Source organism: Sebastes umbrosus, chromosome 4 (genome assembly GCF_015220745.1).
Source record: "Sebastes umbrosus isolate fSebUmb1 chromosome 4, fSebUmb1.pri, whole genome shotgun sequence".
Taxonomy (NCBI): Eukaryota; Metazoa; Chordata; class Actinopteri; order Perciformes; family Sebastidae; genus Sebastes; species Sebastes umbrosus.
In genome coordinates this window covers 18951651-18975541 of record NC_051272.1, presented here as the reverse complement: position 1 = coordinate 18975541, position 23891 = coordinate 18951651, and the positions used below count along the sequence as shown (strand labels likewise).

The 23891-nt window shown below is 40.8% G+C and overlaps 1 protein-coding gene across 3 annotated transcripts; it reads right to left on the bottom strand.

Moving 5' to 3' along the window:
* Nucleotides 1-241: 241 nt before the first annotated feature.
* On the bottom strand, nucleotides 242-20542 carry pkp3a (plakophilin 3a). Of its 3 annotated transcripts, none has more exons than XM_037768184.1 (14): nucleotides 20404-20542; nucleotides 17053-17236; nucleotides 10715-10806; nucleotides 9364-10151; nucleotides 8049-8172; nucleotides 6961-7165; nucleotides 5172-5346; nucleotides 4591-4708; nucleotides 4345-4509; nucleotides 4074-4256; nucleotides 3831-3984; nucleotides 2968-3163; nucleotides 2744-2831; nucleotides 242-1437 (listed from the first exon to the last, which is right to left on the bottom strand). In XM_037768184.1, exons 1-14 carry the CDS (start codon nucleotides 20410-20412, stop codon nucleotides 1396-1398), a joined length of 2523 nt encoding a protein of 840 aa, XP_037624112.1. In that variant the 5' UTR covers nucleotides 20413-20542; the 3' UTR covers nucleotides 242-1395. The 3 variants fall into 3 exon arrangements, with proteins under 3 accessions (XP_037624112.1, XP_037624113.1, XP_037624111.1); XM_037768185.1 differs by having other exon boundaries at nucleotides 20410-20519; XM_037768183.1 differs by lacking the exon at nucleotides 20404-20542 and having other exon boundaries at nucleotides 17053-17385.
* Between the last annotated feature and the right edge of the window lie 3349 nt (nucleotides 20543-23891).

The following is a 23891-nucleotide window of genomic DNA, read 5'->3' as shown; positions in this document are numbered from 1 at the left end:
ATTTCTCTCTGTAAGGGCTCATGAGCTTTGTCCTCACAGAGTAATGATTACGGTACCTGCGATTAAATAAGAGCCCAAATAAGGGTGCAGCAGGGAAGGTCTGGTATTGTTCCTGTCTGAGCAGGAGCAAATATGTAAACAGGGAGTGGCCGACATTTCACCACTTTAGTGTCACTCTTATTGCAGTCACAGCAAAAGCTGCAGCGCACTCGTGAGAAACGCTAAAAAAATGACATTTCACTTCCAAATCTTTCTCTTTATTAGCTGAAAAATATCCATATGATACATCTGCCTGTACACAACACAAAAGCAAATATGAAAACAGTCAGAAGCCACACAGTAACACAAGGTCACCATTTATGCCACAGAGCAGTAATAATTCAAAAGATTGAATCTGAGTTTTGAACTAAACTTTTTGTATTAATACTTACAAATTCCACAAATAGAATTAAAATAGTATTGTTGCCAATCTAAATGGGTTTAAATGGGGTGTGAATGTGTTAGATTAAGATCAATAAGATCTGAAATACAAAACAAACATTGTATTTGTTCTGAATAGTTAAGATTATAACCCGTGTGTAAGTACAATAAACAGACATAATGGGACTTCATGAGTTCTGCTTGACAAAGCGATTACAAATGTCAGCATTTTGTATGACAAGACTGAGATTTCGCAAGTTTAAAAAGCACACAACTAAGTACAAAAGTCAACTTTGGAGGCACAATCATTCATTATCCCCAGATTTTGTAATCTAAAATTATAAACATCCAAATTCCTATAAATCTCCTGTAGTTTACATTCAATTATAACTGTATGTTATAAATTTGACTCATTTATAAACATATTTATTTATCTAAAAACTACAAATACAAAGTACATAGCAATATATAAAATATTTGATTTCTGTGTAAAAGAAGACGCGATATTTACAAAAATGCCATGTTAGTACCACACTAGTTGCATTCATGCTGTGACTGAGGTGCAACAGTGAGGAGATAAGGCACGAGTGTCCACCATATTGTCCATCAACAGTTGTTCAAACAGAAACACAAACAGCTGAATACATATTACTCTGACAGAAAATAAATCCCTGATTCCAACTAAAACATACAGTGTTCAAACAAAGAGAGTAAATGGTTAAGGTGCACACATTTGTATCAGAGTCCATCACTAGTCCACGTTTCTTGAACTGTCCGTCGTAGTTTTAAAAATACACAGAAAGTCCTTTTCCATCGTGTAGATCCTCCATCATTGTGCGTCCATGTTCTCATCACAACGTATGGCAGATTCAAACTGAACCTACGTTATATTTGGATAATATAAACAGTCTATTTACTCCACAGGAGGCTGGTGGAGCGCAGGCCTGATCACTGTTGGAGAAGTGAACTTTGGTCTTAGATCGACATATCTGCAAAATCCGGTCTTGTAAACCCTTTCTGTAAGACAAAGACACAAACAAGAGAGAGTCATGACATTGCAATGACATAAACACAGAACAAATTCATTTAATTTAAAGGTGCTAAATGCGAGATTGGGAACATTTCTATTGCTTCTGCACAGCTCTCAACATGCTGACGGCTGAGCTTTAAGTATTTGTTCAAACATGAATTATGATGTACACCACAGAGCCACAGCTCCATTGATTTTGAAATTTGACCTGGAGTGACCTCTGAACTCAGGGTACAACACAATCCATTTCAGAGTTACGCAGTTCAGTGTTTAAAGAGCTTAATTGTTTGCGTATGAACATATATTTTGTAATGTGGTGGTGCAGGTATGAGGATTAAATTTCAAACTGTACGTAAGACGAGCTTGAAAGCATTTTTGATCTGTTCGGACTTGTTCGCTAGGAAATAAGATGAACACCGCGCCCTTCGGGAGGGGCATGTCGTGATCTGCACAAAGGCAGCAAGCGTACAGTACCTGGTCCAAGACGTGGACACGCCTGGTTGTGTGTGTGTGTGTGTGTGTGCGTGCGTGTGTGTGTGTGTTGAAAGAGCAGCAGTGTGAATAGTCAGAGATATATGGGTTTTGAACTCGCGCCACCCAACTGACGAGAACTGCAGAGAGACAGGAATGTCATTCGTCACACACACACACACACAATCTCTATCACTCTCACTGTTTTTTACGCTCAGGCACACAAACACACACACACACACACAGAAGAATGACGGTGGGACTTTTCCACTGAGCAGTCGACAGACAGAATGTAACTTGTTCTTGTCATATTAGACTCCAGGTGACTCTTGAGACAGAGATTTTGTACTGAACTGATTTCATTGTCACTAAAAAAGAGCTCAAATGAAGTTGGTCATGTTTTACTTTGGTGTATTTTTTTTACATATTTTTATGTGCGAGGAGAATACTTCTAAGTCCCTTAATAAAATGTCCAGTATAGTTGTACATTAATATAAGCTGGTAATGCGTTAAGATATTTGTTATAGGGCTACCTGTGCTGTCAGAGTTACAACATACTTACTCATGTTTATAATCTGCTACTGTGTGATTTGACGGTTCGATAATACACAATCATTTTAATCATAAAATTCATAATTTGATCCATTTTGAGGCATCTAAATGGATGTGATTAACACTTAAAACGCTGCTGAAATTTGCGATGGACGATTAGAAAAAAACTAATTTAAAAACTGATGCATTATAATGTATGTATTATTGATTTTCCCCCTTAGTTTTTTTTTTTATACAATCAATCATGCAGAGCTCCCTTAAGTCTCTTACCTCTTTGTAGTTTTTGTGCAGTTTCTTGTACTGGAACATGTTGCTGAGGACTGTGGATGCTGCTTTGGCTGCTTTAATCTTTCCAGAGCTAGAAAGACAAAACATTCACTCACGGTTAACGCTTAAATAACTTTGTTTGAGAATAATATGTCAAATGTCATGCAAATGTCTGTATCAGGGTAACTAGTACAGCATGTTTAATCAACGCCACTTAAACCGCTCACCTGCTGTCATGTGAGCTCTTGATGCCGACCAGTTTCTGCAGGCCATCAAAGAAGGTGATGTCTCTGGCGGCTACAATGCTGCTGGTCACCAAGTTATTGAGAACGCCACAGATGTTGACAACCACCTCGCTGGACGGCTCCTTCTGGTGTCCGTCCTCAGGCAGCTTGGTCACCAAGTTGTTCACCACCTTTGTGGCTGCAATAACCAATACGTATTGTTAAGATTAATATGTTGAAAACCTATATTTACAATCAGATCATTCATATTAGCAATAGGATCCTGCATTAACACATATTTCTGCCAAAGTTCAAACACTTTAGTTATTTCACATTAGAGATTTTCTGTATTTTTATTTGTTTTGCACTTTCAATAATTAATATCTAATATGTTATAGAAAGAAGATTGATTGATTGATTCCATTCTTTATTTGGTTATCCTGGGTATCTCAGATGTTCAAGTTTAAATATCATCTTAATTTAACTCATCGAGATTGAGCAATTTTTTTTTTTTTTTACGTGACTTGAATTATTCAGTCAGAATTTGACTGATCTGAATTTGTGAATCTTGTAAAAAAATAATAATAATAATTTGCAATTAGACCTAAAATGACCTCCTCACAAAAGAAAATTCAGAAGGAGGGAATTCAAACCACGTAAATTCAGATAAATGCTTTTCAAAGTAAAATATTTAAATACTATAATTTCTGTGGTATTTACTTTTCAACATTAACATTGTGACGCATTACTGGTGAGTAGAGCGTCATCTCGTGATATGACACATTTTACAGAATATACAGTAGGTATACTGTGTTGACAGGCATCACATTATTTATATCTAACCAGGATTAAAAAGAGAGACTGACCCATGTCATTCTTATCCCTGGCATGGCGGGACAGATTACGGAGGAAGCCTGTGAGAGAGCGCAGCTCCACGTCGTTGCTGGTACGCATGAGGTCCAGCATCACCGGCAGCGTGCGCTCCTGCTCCAGAGCCACCCGGCTCAGCACCGACGCCCACTGCAGGGCAAAGAGAGAGAAAATTTAAATATGGGACACACTTAGATAGTTGCATTTGAATGCTTTTTACAGGGGAATATGCTGCTTACCCTCTTGTCTCCAGCTGTAATGTTCTGCAGCGCTCCTGCGGCTGCCTCGCGGGTGGTGGAGTTGATCTCGCATGCTACCAGTACACGCTTGTACACCCCGACTATCTGTGGGTGCCACAGCCACTCCACGCCCTTTGGCACCCGAGCGACCTCGGTGAAAGTGGAGAGATCCTGGTTCTTGCTCTGGAAGACACAAGAAGACACTGTTGAGATGGATGAATGTGGTCCATGCACACATAAACGCTGATGGGTAAATCTCGTGCGTGCGTACGTTTTTGGCTTTCCGGCTCTGAGGCGTGAAGCAACCGATGGCCTCGCCCTTTCCTGAGTCCTGACCTCTGGTTGGTCCTTCCAGGCGCAACATAGCAGATGGAGGCATCTCATTGTAGAGCTGGTAGGAGAGGTTCCTCAAGACGCACACTGCGTTTTCAACCCCCTACAAATGCACACATAGACAAATAAATACACAGGCCTTGGGTTGAACTGAAACAGAGGTTTCTATCTCGTCTTGTCTTACCTTGTCTTCTGCCTTGTTCTCATCGAGGGAGGACGTGATGTAGCCCACCAAAGAGTCCACCAGTCCGTGTGTCTCTCTCATCTGCTGACGAGTCTTCTCGTTCACAGAGCTCATATTCCTGAACACACACAGAGCGAGTGAGACGTTAGAGAGCTATTTCAGGTCAAATTCAGTTATTACTTTAAACAAAAAGTGCAAATAGAGATGGCAGTACAGATTGGCCTGAGAGTGAGTTTCTGGCACTGTGCCGCACCAAAGCATTTGTCTCACGACAACATGATAATAACCATGCAGGGAGCATGGCAGATATCCCCCAAATGGCAATTAATTTGGAGATAAATCCCCTCAACGGTGCACATAAACAGAGCAGAGCCAAACCAACTGGAGGCTGGAGTGACGCAGGCTTTTTAGCAAACAACAGTGAAAAGCGATGGGTGTGGTAGCTGCCAGAACAAGTTCCCAAAATGCAAATGTGTTCATGGGAGAAAAATTCGACGCAGGTGAGCCAGGGAGAAATACATTTTAACTTTTAAGGAGCTTGCTGCAACGACAGAGGGAAGACATAGATAAGTGAGGAGCACCTGAGGCATCCTGTGGTGTTGTAGAAGATGTCTGCCTCGGAGGGCGACTGCTGGATGACCTCAGAGTCTCCGGTGCCAGACAAGGGGATGAGGATCCTCTCAGTGAGCTCAGGAAGTGTCTCTCTGGCCAGTTTCTCCTTCAGGTTGTCTTTGGATGAAAGGTTCCACAAGATACCTGCACACATACACATCAGGGGAGAGTCAGCAAAACTCACATTTATGCTGTAGCTTCTTTAATGTTTCATTTCTCAACCTGGACGTCAGGACTAGTGGACATTTTAACTTCAATCTTAGATTACTTCATGTTTTACGGTAATCTCAGTTAAAAGATTTAGTTCAACATTCTGGGAAGTCGCTTTCTTGCCGAGAGTTAGATGAGAAGATCAGTACCATCGTTCAGTATGAAACCAGCAGGAAAAAGGTGTCAATCTTCTCATGTAACTCTCAGCAAGAAAGCAAATTAGTGTATTTCCCAAAATGTGGAATTTGGACATATAAATTCCTTTCAAAACCTATGAGAGAAACTCAAATAGCAGTGAAGCTAAAACATTACTTGGCGCTATGTGGGTCAGAAAAAACCTCTCCACCCAGAAAAAGGTGCACAGGTACAGTTGCTCACTTTCACCCCGACCCAACAGATACAAATCAAGGTTTAACGGCTCAAAGGAAAGAGTGACAAGGCCATCATTCTGAAAAGGGAGCGGTAGTTAGTCCACAGGTCCAGACAACTCCCACACACTCCCTTATCACCCCACTCTTCACCCACTCCCTATAGAAAGGACTGCAGCTCCACCTCATCCACCTCCTACTCGGTGTAACCAGACATGACATGCAAATCTCTACACTAAAAAGTCAGAGTTGCAACATCCGTTTTCTAAATTCCCAGCCAGTGTTCATTTTCTGGGAAAGTATGACTGCCAGTTTAGCTGACTACGGATAGTTGTGAATAATGACGTGTGAGAATGTGTGAGTGCTGACGGATTGACGAGGCTGAGTCAACTGGAAACAAAACTTATTTAGACTTGAACTGTGAATGGCAAACAGACATCGTGTTGAGTACTGAGAAACACTCTACTGTAAGAAATAATACTGTTTCTCACATCTCCTCTGAAAACATGAAACTAGAATTTAGTTTCAGCAAATGCTCAAAAGTGTCTAGTTACAGCTTTCCACCGTCCTGCTGAATAATATCAACCTCAAAGGCTACTGTTTGCCCAAAGAATGTCAAGGACACCACTGCCGAGATCATGTTGCATCCTAACATTGAGACTAACTAATTTGCTTTAATTTTCTACTCGAGGAAAAAGTCCAAAACAAGCAGTAAGAGCTCAGCTCTGTTTGTTGTGTCATGTTTTTTTTTGTTTTAACAGGAACCTGTTATGCTTTTGTGCTTTTCCCCTTTCCTTTAGTGTGTTATATAGTTTTTGTTATGCATGTAAAAGGTCTGCAAAGTTACAAAGCCCAAAGTCCACGCCAAAGGGAGATACTCTCCCCCACAGAAACACTGCTCCTGAACTGCCTAAAAATGCCTTTTCTTCCGTAACGTAGTGATGTCACCAAGTAACATATTTGCCTAGCGGCTAGTGGGGGGCAGGAGCTCAAATAGAGCATTTCAGACAGAGGGTGAATAGAGGTGCTGCAGCACAGCCCATATGAGAAAAATAAAGCATTTTTTTAACATTGAAGCATTTAAACATGTTCTAGTAGAAACCTAAAATACGTAGGTACGTAATACATAAGTATGCATCTGAAAATAAGCAACATAGGTCCTCTCTAATGATTTTCTTACCAGTGATGTTTTTGTGGAGCTCTTCGTCGGGCTCCTTAAGTGCCTCGACCAGCTGTGGGATGCCGCCCTCCTCGATCAGGGCCACCTTGTTGTCCATGTTCTCATAAATGAGGTTGCGTGTGGCGCCGGTGGCGTAACGCTGCACTTCCTGGTTGTCGCAGTTGAACAGCTTCACCAGCTCGCCGATGCCCTTCAGGCGACGCACCTAGAGAGACAGGGTGGCAGGAAAAAAGCTCTGCTTAGGATATTTAATGTTTGGGTAACTCCATTTTTCCAATGGTTAGGGGATTCAAGGTTTTTCGTTAGGTTAAAACAAAATATAAACAGTCTTCTCATGAATTAAAGCCCCACGTGTGATTATAGCATCTTTAAAAGTATTATAACTTCAGGTTTTTCTTTGGTGCAGTTTCATTTTTATTCCATTCACGTGAGGGTCCCGGGGTCACCACTAGGAGTTGCCAAATTCTGACATACAGTAGGGGCTTTAAAGGAATAGTTCAACATTTTGGGAACTACACTTGTTCGCTTTCTTGCCGAGAGTTAGATGAGAAGGATATCACTCTCACGTCTGTATGGTAAACATTAAATGAGGCTAGCGGTTTCCCTCCGTTTCCAGTCTTTATGCTAAGCTAAGCTAACCGCCTTTTAATATAAAATCCTCTTGATCTCTTTTCATAAAACTCATTAAACACTGACTCTAGACCAGCTCACAATCCTCAGAGCTGAAAATAAATTCAACAAGCTAAAAGCACAGGGCCAAACCAAGCGACTGAGCTATCTGTCACATAAGATAAGAGTTTTAATCCCTACTGTACTGTACTGTATGCTATTCAACGCCTGTACAGGGCAGAGTCCAGGTACAGTGATGATAAAAACTGACAAACATGAGGAACAACTGGAGCATGCCAGAACAGAAAACAAACAGAGGCTACTTTATGTCACCAGAAATGGGGAACATCCATCAATGGACACCTACGCTTGTCGCTTGAAGGAAAACAATTCCCATGACTGAGTTTCTCAAGGAGGGACTGCATAGAGAGGAAACACCCAGAGGAATTCAAACCACAAGTTTTATCAGTTTGAACTACCTCATTTTTGGCGTCATTGTCATTGTAACACTCATGTTGAATGTAGGCAGCACCCAGGACCTGCAGGTCATGGTCGTCCTCTCTCAGGTTCTGCACCGCTGTGGGCATGTCCAACGAGTTGATCCTAGCGAAGGAGCAAATGAACAAATTTAACCAAGGAATCTAAAACATTTTAATTATGTTGTTACCCTGCTGTTATGTATGGTAGCACAAATATGTCTTTTTGAATGAAAAGCAACTGTAATAATTCATGGATGATTTGTTTAAAAAATTCAGCTTGTTGACTCCAAATCACACTGCAGCGGTTTGCAAATCCGCTCCTCTAACCACATGTTGTGGGATGTGTGAAATGTGAGGCCTGAAATTGAGCTGCCACACCCAAAACCAGTCCTGCCACTACGGAGCCACCTCCCAAATCTACAGCTCTTGTGAAATGCACTGTTCACATCACAAACGCTGTCACTAAAACCTCCCGACACACGGATGTTGTGACTCCATGGTAGGCTACTGGTGTGTCATATGTACCAGAATATATCACTGACGTTCAAGAATGAGACGTTAGACTGAGTCACCAGAATGACGAGAGCCGCCATCTCTGTCATTGTGTATCATAAACTGATTATATGATAAGGCTGGCATTATTCCATATTTCTCTTATTGTCAAGAAATCCCATGAAAAGACCAACAAAAAAATGTGTTATAGGGCCATCTCTCAATACTTTCTGACCTCCTTACCCTGTCTGTGGTTTTCATTTGTTCCTATTGAAGACTGAAGCTTAAAAAAATGCTCACAGATATCAAGTTTAATTAAGCTCAGTAATTTCCTAAAACACCTGGGAATTTGTGGTTTTTAGTAATCGTTACACAAACTGGAGTAAATAGAGCATTTGTTGGGGACTATTTTAAGCAGCAGATTAATACACATCTGGTGCACTAGTGAGTATTTACGGCAGCAGGACAGTGTATGTGGGATTGACTCAAGATAGGCCACGTGCCCAATAATCATCGTCATCAGCGACATGTCATTCAAAGTGTGGCTCATTGATGTGTTTTCAGTAGTTTTGGGATAATGGAGGCACAGAGGCTCTTTATCACATGGAATTAAGCTATTGTATATTAGGCTTTGTCTTCACAAACAATACTGAGTAGTAGGATCAGTTCATTCTTGGTTTTGGTCTTTTCTTAGGATTTGTTGACAATAGTAGATTACACACTGAAGATCAGTAATATTATGAAAACATGCAACATGAAAACATCACTGTTGTGAATGTGAGCAGAAATAACGGGTGACTTTGTTGTCTTGTGAGCTTCTCACCCGCTGAGGTTGCCCATGCTGGCTCCCATCTCCATCTGCCCGCCGTAGATGTCCATGCCTCTGCCCACGCTATGCATGCTTTTGATCGACATGGCGCGGGACATGGTGCCCTGACGCTGCATCAGGCTCCCCTGGGAAGCAGAGGCCAATCCACCCGACATGAACCCTTTGTCCACTCTGTCCATCCCTCCGCCGTAGATGCTCCCACCTGAGGACATCTGCTGCCCAGTCATGATCATCTGCCCCCCAGATATGGAGCCCACGCTCTGCCGGTTGTTTCGGTTTGCAATCCTGCTGATGGTGCGGTGGGCGGGGCCTTTGAAGGAATGCTGCTGGATCATCTCCACCTCTCCTCCCGCCATCCCTCCGCCGCGGGAAAGAGTGCCGCTGAGAGATCGGCGCATGGGTGCCGGAAAGGTCATGGTGCCTCCTCCTTGCCTCACCTGGGTTGAGTAGCCGTTCACTGCGCTGTGAGCGTACTGGCGGCCGAAGGTGGCGTCACGGTCAGAGACCATGCTGCCGGCGTCGCTGCCATCCGCCATCCAGGGGTTCATTTGCACTGACTGCTGCCGCATGACGAAGCTCTCTGGGTCCACTCGGCTCTGTTGCCTGGCGGTTCCTTGGTAGCCGCCCAGGCGTATGTCTTCTCTGTAAAAGCCGCCGCCACCACCACCACCACCACCGCCACCAGCGCCACCCATTCCCCCGACACTGATCCTGTGAAACTGGACCTGGTCTGGGCCAGCAGACTGGCTGCTGAAACCCGTCCTCGTGGATATGCGTGGACCCTTAGGATGAGGAGAGGAGGAACTGTTACAATCAAATGAGTAACCTTCATTCTAGTGAACTGTGGAGGTGGATTTGTTGCGAGTCACAGCATATCGACAGAAATAGTTTCTAAATTTGATCACAGGGATGTGACTACCGTTCAGGAAACAAAGGTCATGACCTAAGTTGTTGAGTTTTTTTTCATATAAATTTCAATTCCTCATACAAAAGCAGAAGAGGAGGGACTTATTATTGACTAAAATATAAAATGTAGACACACTGAAAAGCAATTCAAATGCAACTTCATGTCTCTCTTAAGCCCAGAGCTCAAACATCTGTGGCACAAAGCCTGTTGAATCACAAAAATGGAGGAATCTAGAGGGTGGACTTGAAAACCCCAAGCTGATCTCATCACAGCGTACTGTGAAATACCACACATGCTGTGTCCTGGTTGACCCGCTGTGGCACCAGCGGAGGGTCAGTGACGGTGTTTAAACGACACATTACATGGTCAACTGAATATTTCCATGATATGTGTGAATACACGCTGAAACAGTGAGATAATGCTGTAGCTGGTACTCACCATTGTTCTGGAGCCTGAGTACATGTAGGAGGATTTAGAGCTGTAGCCCGGGGTATAGGTTTGATATTTCATTGTTGAAGAACCGCCGTAGTCTGGGAGGAAGCAGAGAGACAGAATAACAGATGAATACCACATACAATATCACATTGATATAGCAGCTGTAATAAAATGAAGCTTTACTGGAAGACTAAGAACTGGTTTCCACTAGAGCTGGACGATTAAAAAAAAAAGATCTAATTGCTATTATTGTTGACTGATATTGCGATATGATTTGCGTTATAAGAGGGAATGATCATTACATACATCATTATTCTCATTTTCATATAAAAAAAAACATATAAAATGATTATGGGGTGATTTCTGCAGAGATCAGTACCAAACAAAGATGTTTTGTTAAGTCTGTAGAATATGATGTGTAGGCCAGGACATCTTTGAAGCACCACAATATTTAATTTTAAATAGTATTTTGATACGCATTTCACCTTTAAAGGTGACATATCATGTACAGGCCCTACTTTTTCAGTGCTTGTGCACATACATTTGGGTATCTGGAGTGCCTAACGGTATATTCAGACAGACAGTATGAGAAAAAGAATGTGTTTTTTTAACATTAAAGCATGTAAACATGTTCTAGTAGAAACCCAGAATACAAGTATGGACCTGAAAATTAGCATGATAATATATCCCCCTTAACAAATATTGCTCCTCCTGCGATTTGAAAATTACAGTAGAAGCAATATTGCGATTTTGATAAAATTTTGATTGATAGTGCAGCCTGAGTTTCTAACTTTTCTTTGACACAGTACAACCTAAACTATTAATTACCTCCTTCAAGGCCCTTGGTTATGTTTTCACCGGCATTGGTTTTTGTTTGTTTGTTTGTTTGTTTGTTTGTTTGTGTGTGTGTGTCTGTTTGTTAGCAGGATTACTCCAAAAATCTGCGATGGATTTGAATGACATTTTTTGGAGAGGGGGGGCAATCATACTCGGTGCCATTCTAGTTAAAACATGTAGTGAACTGTTTGTAATATATTGCCTCGTCCCAACGGTAACATGTATGACAGGTTCACATTTTTTAACGGCCAGTATGAACAGGAGGAGTGATCACAGCACTCATAAGAAGAAGCACTTCTAAGTCTATTTGTCACCTCTTGAAATTACATTTAGCTAAATAGTTACTTAGATAATCAGCACTTTATGGGGATTTTATGACTAAAAAACTCATGACAGAGTTTATGTGTTTATTCAATAAGAAGTAGTATCACTGTCTGTAGTAACACAGTGGCCCGCTTCCTAACAAGTCCAGGCAGAAACAACTCAAAGACGACTGGAAGCTCTTTGATTGCAAAAAAGCGCTGTCTCGTTGTGCTTGAAATAAGATTCCCACATATCAGCATGTTATGTTGGAGTGGAGCTATTCATCTTTTGTTCTGTGTGCACTTTTGTTAAATTGTACGCATCAGAAGTGGTAATAAATAGTTTCACTTTTTGCATGCAAGAAGTTCCCATTTGTCTAAAAGTAGACTCAGCTGACAAACGCCATCTGGTTTGGTTTTATACTTGCTGCGTGGTCACCTTTCAGTAAAATGTAGGGAAGTTTTTTATTTCAAATTCATCATTTCAAATGTCTCAAAACATTGATTTAATGTCCTTCTGTAATCATGTAGAAGCAGAACAATGTCGGCTATCCTGGCAATACCAGAGAAGAACACTTTGCATAGTGTTTGCTGTGTCAACTGATCATTGAGCTCTGCCACAAACATAAATAATACAGCATCAAGTCAAGCCTGACCTTTGGTGGTGTTACTGCACGTAACAATACAATCAAAGAACCAAAGAAAATTTAATCCGGTTTAGTTTTACAAGCTCATGTTTCCAAATTAAAAAAGACATTTCTTTGGGTTGTTGTTTTTTAATGAATTGTTACTCATATAAGTTAATTTCAATATAACTGAGACTGACTATAAACATGGGAATATTCAAAGTCTTGATGTAACAAATGGCAGATTGAAGGTAGATTTAATCACATCATGACGGCCATGACGAGGTGTAACACCTCTTTTAATTTACAACAATGATTTGCATGAAAGACATACAGTCTGAATAGCAGGTGTCCTGTTGCACTGAAGTTTCGATAGCAAACAAAGTCTGCAACAGCAGGACCCGGCCAGTCACCATGCAGGTCTGATGTCTCTGGTTACACCTTCGCTCGGAGTGAACAGTTCACATCTGACACGCAAAGACACTCTCGGCTCAGACTGTGTGTGAACGTTTTGCTCTCAAACCAGCATACAGAGTCAACTGACAGGTGACTGGTGAGTGAGACAGCAGGCATGTGAGGCTTAATCCAGTTTATCGACTAAAAGTCGGCATCAGCTGACAGCAGAACCCTATTAATTATACTGTATGTATTTATGTAGGGCCTACATAGATACATACAGTATCTATAATTACATAATAATAATAATAATTACACACTTAGGCCTAAGTGTGTAATTATGTTTATATAATTTCTCATCATTAGGAATTAATTCTACATCCATCCTGTCATTTACTTTCATAAAAGCAGAAACTGACATTCAGAGAAGTAATTTGCAGGTTCGTAGCACTGATGCAAACTAACAATAAAAAAGACTGCAGCCATGCTAGCGGCTCTAAGCATGTTAACATTTGCTAATTAGCACTAAACAAAAAATTGAGCTGAGGTTGATCAGAATATAATTTTTTTTTGCAGGTATTTGGTGTAAGAATTGGGCAAAATAAACTGACCTGACCTGATGATAATGGTGCAATAAATGTGCTTAATTTGCACTGAACCTTGACTTGACTGCACTGCTCAGCAGCACTTCATCATGGCTACCATGACAACGGTTTGACATTTTTAACAAACAAATACATCTTTCTTTTTTTTTTACTAGGTTGTTTGCTGTTACTGCTGTGATTAATATTTTAATGTTCTCGGCCACACCTGTAAACCAAATTTCCCCTCGAGGGACAATAAAGACGAACCGAACTGATGACGCATGATGAAAAGTTAAAGGATCACCAAAGTTATTACAAATACTCCTCATGGGGACATAAATGTCTACGGCTTACCAAAAAAAAAAAAAAAAGTCAGGTGATCACCAAAGTCAGTGGGATTCACCCTCTGGGGACCGTGAACATCTGTTCAAAATGACATTGCAATCCATCAAATTGAGATATTTCAGTCCGGGTCAAAGTGCTAACATGGCTAAAAGGGTAACCAGCAGTCAGAGTTCTCAGAGTGGATCAGTATTAAATCCTGGCCGCTCTGATCATGATTCAAAACTAACTAATCCCTTTGCCTTGAGGGAGCCCAAACACTTAATAACCTCAGACTGCAACTGCCAAGAAAAGTAACACAATAATTTTGAGGAATCATTGTTAAAAACCAAAGAAAGGTTAATGTGTGTGACTGTATATGTGCATCTGTATGTTGAAGGTTTTACTTTTCTCATGTGAGCAGAGCACAGGTGTGAACTACCTTCACGCTTCATTTCTATCAAGCAGTCACACACACGCACACACACACCAAACCAGTTGGTGCAGAGGAGAATGTGTGACACGTCTTGGCCGCGGTCCCAACCCAACCTCGGTTACGCCCAACACACCTTTGCACCGCACGGAAAACACACCCTGAAAACTGATTTTTTTCTTTTCCCCTGTTGTCTTTTGAAAAGTTTACTCTGGTCCTAAAGCCAATACTTAAACACACACACACTCTCTCACTCTCTGCTGAGACTTGCCCACCTGAGAACACCAATTTGCCACAGTTATTACATACACAGTTATTGCAGCATTTAAATACAGAAGAGGAGGAGGCATCCCTTACTGAATCCTCTGGGTGTTTTCCTCATGCATTCATAATGAGCTCCTCTAAAACCACAAACCACTGAAATTGCAGCATTCCCTGTTGTGTTGTTGGGAGTCTTCTCTCCCTCTTGTACAGGTTTCAAAAGACGCTGGCTATGACGTGGCAACATTTTAGGACTGTGTATTTTCCTCCCGGCAAAGCCCAGGGCTAAGGACAGGCAGAGGTAACTGTGTACAGCATGTCGCTCAATCTTGTTTTTCATACATTGTGGCCATGTTTGAGTGAAGTGTTTGACAAATACAATGGAGACAGACTTATTTAGCAGACGTGTGTGCCTCTCATCATTCCTGACACTTAAATTGTACGAACAGTATGTTTTTGAGGCAGTTGACGCCTCGGGGAAATGCTCAAACTAGAAGAGTGAGAAAAAGATTCAAACAAAGGACATTTTACAGGTTATAAAAGCAAGAAGCTGACGTTGAGCTGCTCCCTGTAGTTTGTGGGGGACACAATTAATTATGGGACGTGAAGGAATGTCTTTGTGCATCAAGCAGGTGCACACGTTTTGATCACGAACGCAAGACGTATGGAGCTCTACGTGTAACACTAATTCAGCTCCTTAACCGCATCAAATGTGTCGTAACAATCAAATAAACTATTGCACAGCTCTCCTTTAAAGAGGACCCTTTATGCTTTTGCGCTTTTTCTCGTTCCTCTAGTGCGTTTTTTTTGTGCATGTAAAAGGTCTGCAAGGTTGCAAAGCCCACGCCAAAGGGAGTTACTCTCCCTCACAGAAATGCTGCTCCTGAACTGGCTGAAACACCTCGCTTGAAGCCCCGCCTTTTCTTACGTAACATGGTGATGTCACCAAGTAAGAGATTTGCTTAGCGGCTAGTTTGGCACGTCCTCAAACAAAGCTAGTTAGAGCGGAGCTGGAGCAGAGTCCGAAGAGTTTGGTTCGATCGACCGATCACAACAGAGTGGGCCAGCTGACCAATCAGAGCAGACAGGGCTTTTCGGGAGGGGGAGGAGCTCAAACAGAGCGTTTCACACAAAGGGTGAAACGAGGCGCTACAGCACAGCCCGTATGAAAAAATCTAACTTTTTTTTAACATTAAAGCATGTAAACAGGTTCTAGTAGAAACTCACAATACAAGTATGAACCTGAAAATGAGCATAATAAGTCCTCTTTAATTTCCCCTGTGGGAGTCTCACTGCTGCTCACAGAACAACCCCACCTTTACAGACTTTGTCTTTGTGCCAAGACGCCTCAGACAGACACCGTTTGACAATATGACGTCTTTGAACAGACAACACAACAGCTGGTTCTCACGACAGCATCATCTCTCTGGTATCTCTTCAACCCTCACCTCTTAGAGCTGAGTAAGACCTGAAACCCAATCCCACAGAGGGAGGCTTTCACCTTGGTTTGCTATCAGGGCAGTTCATGAAAGCAGCTCTTGTTTGAGCCTGTTACACATTAACCCTTTCTCATGTGCAGGTACACCACATAAGATCGCCACTGAGGATTCAGCTTCATGCTGCTGCGAACCTGCAGGGCAGCTGAGTGGACAAATTCCCAGATGAGCTGAGGACGAACTGGTCCACAGAAATGCAGCAGGGACAAACAAAAACACCCACAGCAGGCTTATTAATGCATGCAAGTAAAGCTACTCCACTGATCTGAGTCACTTTGAGGGAATTATGAGATTGGTTCCAGTAAAATAAATACTGATTAGTCGAATAATCAATTTGTCGGGCAACAAAAAAAAAATCAGTATTACCCACTCTTTTTGTTTGTCGTTTTTTAAACAGAGATTCACTGGTTCCAGCCTCTTAAATGTGAATATGTTCTGCTTTTCTTTGTCTTTCTATGATAGTTAGTTAAATATCTGTGGGTTTTTAAACTGACAATCTGACAAAACAAGATATTTGATGATCTCTGGAAACTCTGCACCAACTTATTTATCAATTAATGAAAAATATTCAGTAGATTAATACAAAAAAAAATAAGAATACTTGATAGGTATCTGAATCTATTGTGTGGTGTGATTCAAAAAGGGAATAAGAAAGGAGGGGTTTAAACTTTGTTAATAGGCTTTAAAGAGGAATATCACAGTTTTGCTATATGGGATGTCCAGTGTTTGATGCTTAATATCACAGCTCCTCACTGGAACCCAAATATCTTATATCTTATATCAGTTTATTTGGAGTAAAGCCAAAGCAAATAATGTGACAGGACAGACTGGTCAGATAAGAGCTTCAATTTCCAGTCTATAACAGATCTGTGGTCAGGTTATTATTATTAGGCTATAAACTGACTATAGTGAGACACCTGCACCTGTACCTGTAAAAACCAGTCAGGTGAGGAGGACCCTGAGTGGTTTCACCTCCAGCACACCTCTTCATACGGAAATACTGATTATTGTTGTCATGAAGGAAAAACACAAAGCAGTTCCTGGTGAAAGTGAGCGCACAGACAGACAGAGACTTTAATGTTTACCTGACATGGCGTACTGCGAGGACGATCCGTTCTGACGCGGAAGTGTGTGCTTGGACTCGGCCAGTCTCATCTGGACCTGCTGGTGGACTCGTTTCGCTCGGGACATCTCGTCCGACATGGTGCCTCCTCCGTTACCGAGGCTGATCTCAGCCGGGAGGGCATAGGTGGTGACCGAGGTGTTGGGCTGTAAGGCGGACAAAAACACGCTCTCTGAGGCCATGACGCTCATGGTGGAGGAAAGTTAGGAAGAAGCGAGAGACGCAAAGTGTAGTGCGTCCTGACAGAGACTGAGGAGAGGACAGGTTGATAGAGAGGGAGGAGAGAGAGAGAGAGAGAGCAGAGAGAGAGAGAGAGAGAGAGAGAGGCTCACAGAGAGCAGAGCTGCACACCAACAGGAGGTGGAGCCTCTCAGTCAGAGACCTCAGCACCTACCTGACTCACACCTGCCCCTCTTCTTCTTCTTCTTCTTGTGCAATATATCCTTGATGCAATTTACACCTCAAGTGCAACTTTGTTTACATTTTATTTATTACAGTTTTTCTCGATTGTTTACACACATTTTCTGAAAGCATGCCTCATACTCTCAGAACTCTACACACAAATCAAAAAACACACACACAATGGGCAAAACCCCTCAATTCTCCTGCAAAATGAAACTTTACATTCAAAACAATGTTATTTCTTCTCAAAATGGTATTTTGTTTTCAAATGACACACACAAACCATCATATGAATAGACATTTATAAGAACCAGTTGAACACTGATGTGCTCAATGTAAAACACTATGATGAATGGAAAACACTTCTTCTCCATTCATCATAATGACTTAGGCCTTTTTTTTGTTCAGTGTTACACTTACTACAGACAGTACATACATAAGTGTGTTGTAAAATATTTTAGAATATTGTTTTTATACTCAGAACACACAAATACACGATAACAAATATATTTTATTTTCCCCACAAAAACAATGTACACAGTGTACATCCCAACCAACACGAAGTTGCACATACAGTGGTCTACATACAAAACAACAGAGGAATTTACTGTATACAGTTACAGTAAAAAAAAACGAAAAAAAAAACTATGCTGCATCCTCTCTTCTGTTTCGGTCTGGCCACAGCACCTCATCCACATCACAAGCAATGTTTGCCCTTTTATGCTAAAGCTCTGATTGCTAATTGTAACACTGTGTGACAGGTGTTTGCCCATGTGATGAGTCAGTGTGCATAGTAGGGCAATTGACTTTAGAATTTTGAATGACAGTGTGTTCCTTGTGAAAACGAGATTTTCTTCATGAAAATTGTGCCAAATGCAGAGAATTGTGTGTAGTGTTTTGAAAAAAGTGTGTTTTAGAACTGCAATTTGAGTGTAAAGCAGGAATTGTGCTTGTAGTTTAGCAGAATTGGTTCAGGGGGTTGGTGCATGAGTTACATGTTGTGGTCATTGTGTGTCAAGTACCAGTATTTGTGTGTAAACAATTGAGAAAAACTGTAAAGGGACTATTTGTAACTTTCAGAAATGCTTCTTAACAGCGACACCTGTGGCCGTTAAGTCAACGAAAGTCAGCGTCGGGCTCGCGCTTGCTCGCTCTAAATATACCTAACGAGCATCGCTCAACACTGTGAGGCGACACACGTCAGCTAAAACCACAATATCACTCTATATTTCACCTGCTTGGCAGTAATGTTAGCTGACCAGCGAAAGTCTCTCCATGAATCACTGCTGATCCTAGTGTTGGCTTTTCCTGCTTCAGCCTCCGGGGCTGAAGCAGGAAGAGAAACGTTATAGTCTCCGACGGAGGGAGACACCGGCACCCGGTCAGAGACGATAACGTTTCTCACTGCGGAGCCCCGTCACTTCACAAGGCACAGGAAACCTCTGTTGGTCTGGAGGAGCTGCAGCAGTTATTTCTGCACAAACGTCCACTGTACATTCACTAGATATTCTCAGAGCTAAACTAACTCTCCTGCAGTGTGGAGTGTGTGATGATGTATTATTATGGATTAAGCAGCATATGAGTTGTAATTAGCTCCATCTTTGCGGCAACATTAAAGTGATTAATTCACAATCATAATATTTTTATTTTTTTTAGGAAAAGCTATACTTTTATTCCGCACCTCTCTAAAAGCTCTGTGAATGTATTATTATTTTTAATTATTTGTCCACATAAAAAATAAAATCAATAAGAACTTTAATGCATCACTATTTATAATCCAGTGATATACAGCAATATCTTTCATTCTGCATAATGAATACTTTTATTTTTGGTACTTAGTGTATATTTTGATGTTAATACTTGTGTACTTTTACTAGCACTTTTAGAGTATTTTTACACTGTGGAATTGCTACTTAAGTAAAATATCTGAGTACTTCCCACCACTTGTTTAGTTTTACAGTGTTATACCGTACTATACCGATTTTAAAGCCTCCTGAGGCAAATTTGTGATATTGGGCTATACAAATAAAATGTGTTTATTTAACAGGGACTTTGTTGTTCTTTTTGAATCTGCAGTAATTAGGTTAATACATGTATTAAACCCATAAACGTAATGCTTCAGTGTGCAGCAGTAAAAACCTTCGAGCTCTAAGTAGTTGTTTATGTCTTTGTCTGTCATGTTTTCACATATTGTCCCGATGTTAAGTTCAATCTTGTCAATGACGTTACGTATGAATGGAGGACTGTTACGAGGTGTGGCCCAGTCACGCTCTGTTATTAAGGTGGAGCCACACCTAAGTTTGAGCTGATTTGTTTTATTTGAGCTTAGCAACAACTGTGAGTCACTGCAGCCGCAGATATGAAAAGTGATATGAAACGTGGGAGTCGTACATGATACCTGCGGCATGTCTGTGGCATCTACCTGTCTGGATACAGGCTGTAGGGCTAAAAAGAGTCACTTGATGGAGCAGAAATCTCCAAATTGCTTCATTTGTTTAGGTGCATCTGAGCAGACAAAGGTGAACCGCAGCCTGTCTAAAAGATATCAGTCAGCCAATCATGTCCCTCGAGGGTAAAAGAGGATTTAATTTCCCCAAAGTCGACAGGTTTACACTGATATCTGATCTATAGAAGCATCCTTCCTCTGCCTATCAGCTCCTCATTGAGCTGAAAAATCACATATTTCTTCACACTCCTTTCAGATCTGTTCACACTAACTTCACCTTCATTGTCACAACATGTTTTTAAATAGAAATAACCAATCACAGCTTCACACACAGGCGCTTAATATCTCAGTGAGTCTGAGATAACATTCTCAGTGAAATTAATTTAACTTAATAATTCAAACAGCAGCATAAAACAGATGAATCTGGTATAAATATCTAAAATAAAATCACATGTTTTGACTCACCATTACCATTGATGCTGTGATTGTAGGTGTTCTTCTCTCTGATGAACCTGCTCGTCTAATCAAGTGATCTGATCTGGTGATCTGGTGAGAATATTAGAAAGTATTAAGAGTTATAGCCACAGTCGCCGCCCTGAAACTTACAATTATATACACAAAAGACAGATGAGTCAAAGTAGAGGTTCACACCTCAGGGTGTGTACAGAGGCGGGGGGCCAACTGTCTGACTGCGACAGACACGACGAGTCACAAAAGTTCATTTAGCTGTTTAATTATGCTTTTCCACTATAAAGTAGTTACTTTTCTATAACGTAACTATTCTGGTGAAGTGAGGGGACGTTTTGTATTATAAACTGCACAATATGTTTTATTTATTGTGTGAGATTAAACATCAGGGCTGATTTTTTTTTTTCAGATGTTGCAACATTCAAATGATGACTCACTTAGTCTGAGCAGCTGTATTACTGAAATCCCAGCCCAGTTAAGAGGTAGTGACAGAATTCAGCCTAAAGGTTAACTCAGATCTGTGTGTGTGTGCGTGTGTGTGTGTGTGTGTGTGCGTCAGAGAAAGTGTTTGCATCAGAGAGCGAGAGTGACACCCTTGCTCTGACTACTGTCTCCGGCATCAGGAACCAGCTGTCTGTCTGTCTGTGGTAACACCTGAAACTACACTATAAGGCCAAAAGTACATACTAGGGCTGCCAATCGATTAAAATATTTTGTGGCTATTAATCGCATGATTGTCCATAGTTAATCGTGATTAACAACACAAAACAACGACAAATATTGTCCAGAAACCCTCACAGGTACTGCATTGAGCATAACAAATATGCTCAAATCATAACATGGCAAACTCAAGCCCAACAGGCAACAACAACTGCCAGTGTGTCAGTGTGCTGACTTGACTATGACTTGCCCCAAACTGCATGTGATTATCATAAAGTGGGCATGTCTGCAAAGGGGAGACTCGTGGGTACCCATAGAACCCATTTTCATTCACATATCTTAAGGTCAGAGGTCAAGGGACCCTTTTGAAAATGACCATGTCAGTTTTCTTTGCCAAAATTTAGGCCAATTTTGAAGCGTTATTTAACCTCCTTCCCGACAAGCTAGTATGACATGGTTGGTACTAATGAATTCCTTAGGTTTTCTAGTTTCATATGATACTAGTATCTTCACTTTAGTACCTTTAAAACTGAGCCCGCTACAACCTAAAAATCTCAAGTTGCGTTAATGTGTTAAATAAATTAGTAGCGTTAAAACTCATTTGCGTTAACGCATTATTATCACGCTAACTTTGACAGCCCCAGTATGTACGTTAGAAATGTTCACCCAATACACACAGAAAGAGATACAAACACCTACATAGATGTTACAGAAGAAATATAGCAGCATGGATTATGAGTCACAGAGAAATGTAAAAGGCCCCCATACCTCAGACTGAAAGAGACGCAAAACAGCATACAGGACTGACCATAAAGCATTGCATTATATTTCATGTTTTATATGTTTTGTGGGCTATAGGTGAACAAATATGTAATACTTTTGTTTGCCAAAAAGTATGTTTTCCTACATAGTGATGTTACCTCCAAATAGACTCTGGGATTTGGGTTGAAGGTAGTGCATCAGAAAAAGAACTGTCAACTAGGGCTGGGCAATATGACGATATATATCGTCAAAACAATATAAAAACGTCTATCGTATATGTTATTTTGTTTTTTTTTAATGTGATTTTTGGTTTTCAGTTTTACAGATAAGTTCAATTCAAACAACAATTTGTGTTTTACAAATAACAATTTTTTTAATAAATAACAAATTACAAATTAGAAAAAAAGGGGGTTCAAGTTGCTTATGTGTATCCAAAAATAATGATATGGTATATGGTAAATTAATGGTTTTTGAACAGTTAAAGAGGGCACGGTGTATCCAGGACCCCAAACAAAACATCGGGGTAAAGATCTCGCTGCAGGATTCTTAACCGAGATGAGTGATGCCGAAATATAAGGAGTTGCAGGTGGATATGAAGGTGTGGGTGGATTTCTCCGGGTCTGAGATATATAGAGGTATAGAAAACTGAATCTGGAATTGACAAAATAATTTATATGTTTGCCAAACTTCAATACCGAATCAAGCATGACTCAGAGATTTACAGCTCGTATGCAGGCCCGCCCCCATCAGGGGGGTCAAATGGTACAGGTGACCCTTGCCCCAAGGCCCAGCGGGGCTCCATGCAAAGGTTTATAGTTGACCCTTAAATGAGATCAAGTACAACAATTTACTTACTAACCTATATCACTGACAATTCAAGTTAAATGTATTTACATGATAAATAAATTTATTTTTATAATTTATAATTAAAAAAACATCTTTCAACTTGTAATCTTTTGCATAAATTCATAAATAAATCAATACATAGGCTAGATAATACCTGGGATTAAAATCATGTTGCCTCTTAAAATGACCTCTTTTATTTCCATTGAATAAGAGTGCATTTATGTTTCTAGTAAAACAATACATTAGCCATCATTGTGGCATATATTGATAAACCTTACAGTGAAGATGTCAATAAAGATAATAGATAAGGTCTAATGATTACAAAAGTTCTGATCAGTCAGGAATAGACTGGTTTTAAATACTAATAGCAGTTTACAAGCCTAATTCTCCTTTACAATAATTCACTTTACAACTGGGCAGGCAAACTCATTAAAATATGCAATAATTAAGATGAGTATATATGATGGCATAGTGGATGCCAGAGGAACCAAATTTGGGCTTTTATGATTTTTTTCTGAGTGAAGATACTTATATCATATGAAACTAGACGACCTGGAGTGGGTGTGGATGAGGGGCCCAATTTGGAAAGTCTGTCCCCCAGCGTCCATTGTGCCTAATGGCTGGCCTGCTCGTGTGTGATTGATGGTTGTCTGATTACAGGCTCCACTCTTCTGGGAACGCTCTCCACCAGATTTCTGAACCTGACCGCAGGGATTCGTTCCTCTTCAGCCACAAAATCATTAGTGGGGTCAGGCGCTGATGAGACCTGGCTCTCAGTTAACTTTCCTGTTCATGCCTAAGGTGTTGGAGGTCAGGAGGTCAGGACTCTGTGCAGGCCAGTCAAGTCCTGTTGCATAAGTCTAAGAAAACCACTCCTATATATTGTACATGGACCTGCTTTGTGCACGGGGGCACTGCCATGTTGAAACAGGAACGGGGCTTCCCCAAACTGTTGCCACGATGTTGAGCACAAAACATTATTGTCTAAATATCAGGACAAAGCCACTGACATGTCTGTGTCTGTGTAATTAAATTAAATAAATTAATAATGCAATAGAGTCACATCTCGAGATTCATTCAGAGATCCTTTGCAGATACAGCACATTAAAGTTACAGTGGGTAGAAATGGAGCAAATATGATTTTAAAAAGTTATTTTTATAAAACAGTCACTATATCCTGACAGTAGTGCATGAGACAGGTAATCTGAAAAACATCA

Coding starts and splice junctions, on each gene's coding strand:
- pkp3a (XM_037768183.1), bottom strand. CDS start 17,281: ATGAGCGTCATGGCCTCAGAGAGCGTGTTTTTGTCCGCCTTACAGCCC. Junction 10,152..10,714: donor ACTCAGGCTCCAGAACAATG/GTGAGTACCAGC, acceptor CCTCATCCTAAG/GGTCCACGCATATCCACGAG. Junction 2,832..2,967: donor AAGAGCTCACATGACAGCAG/GTGAGCGGTTTA, acceptor TTGTCTTTCTAG/CTCTGGAAAGATTAAAGCAG.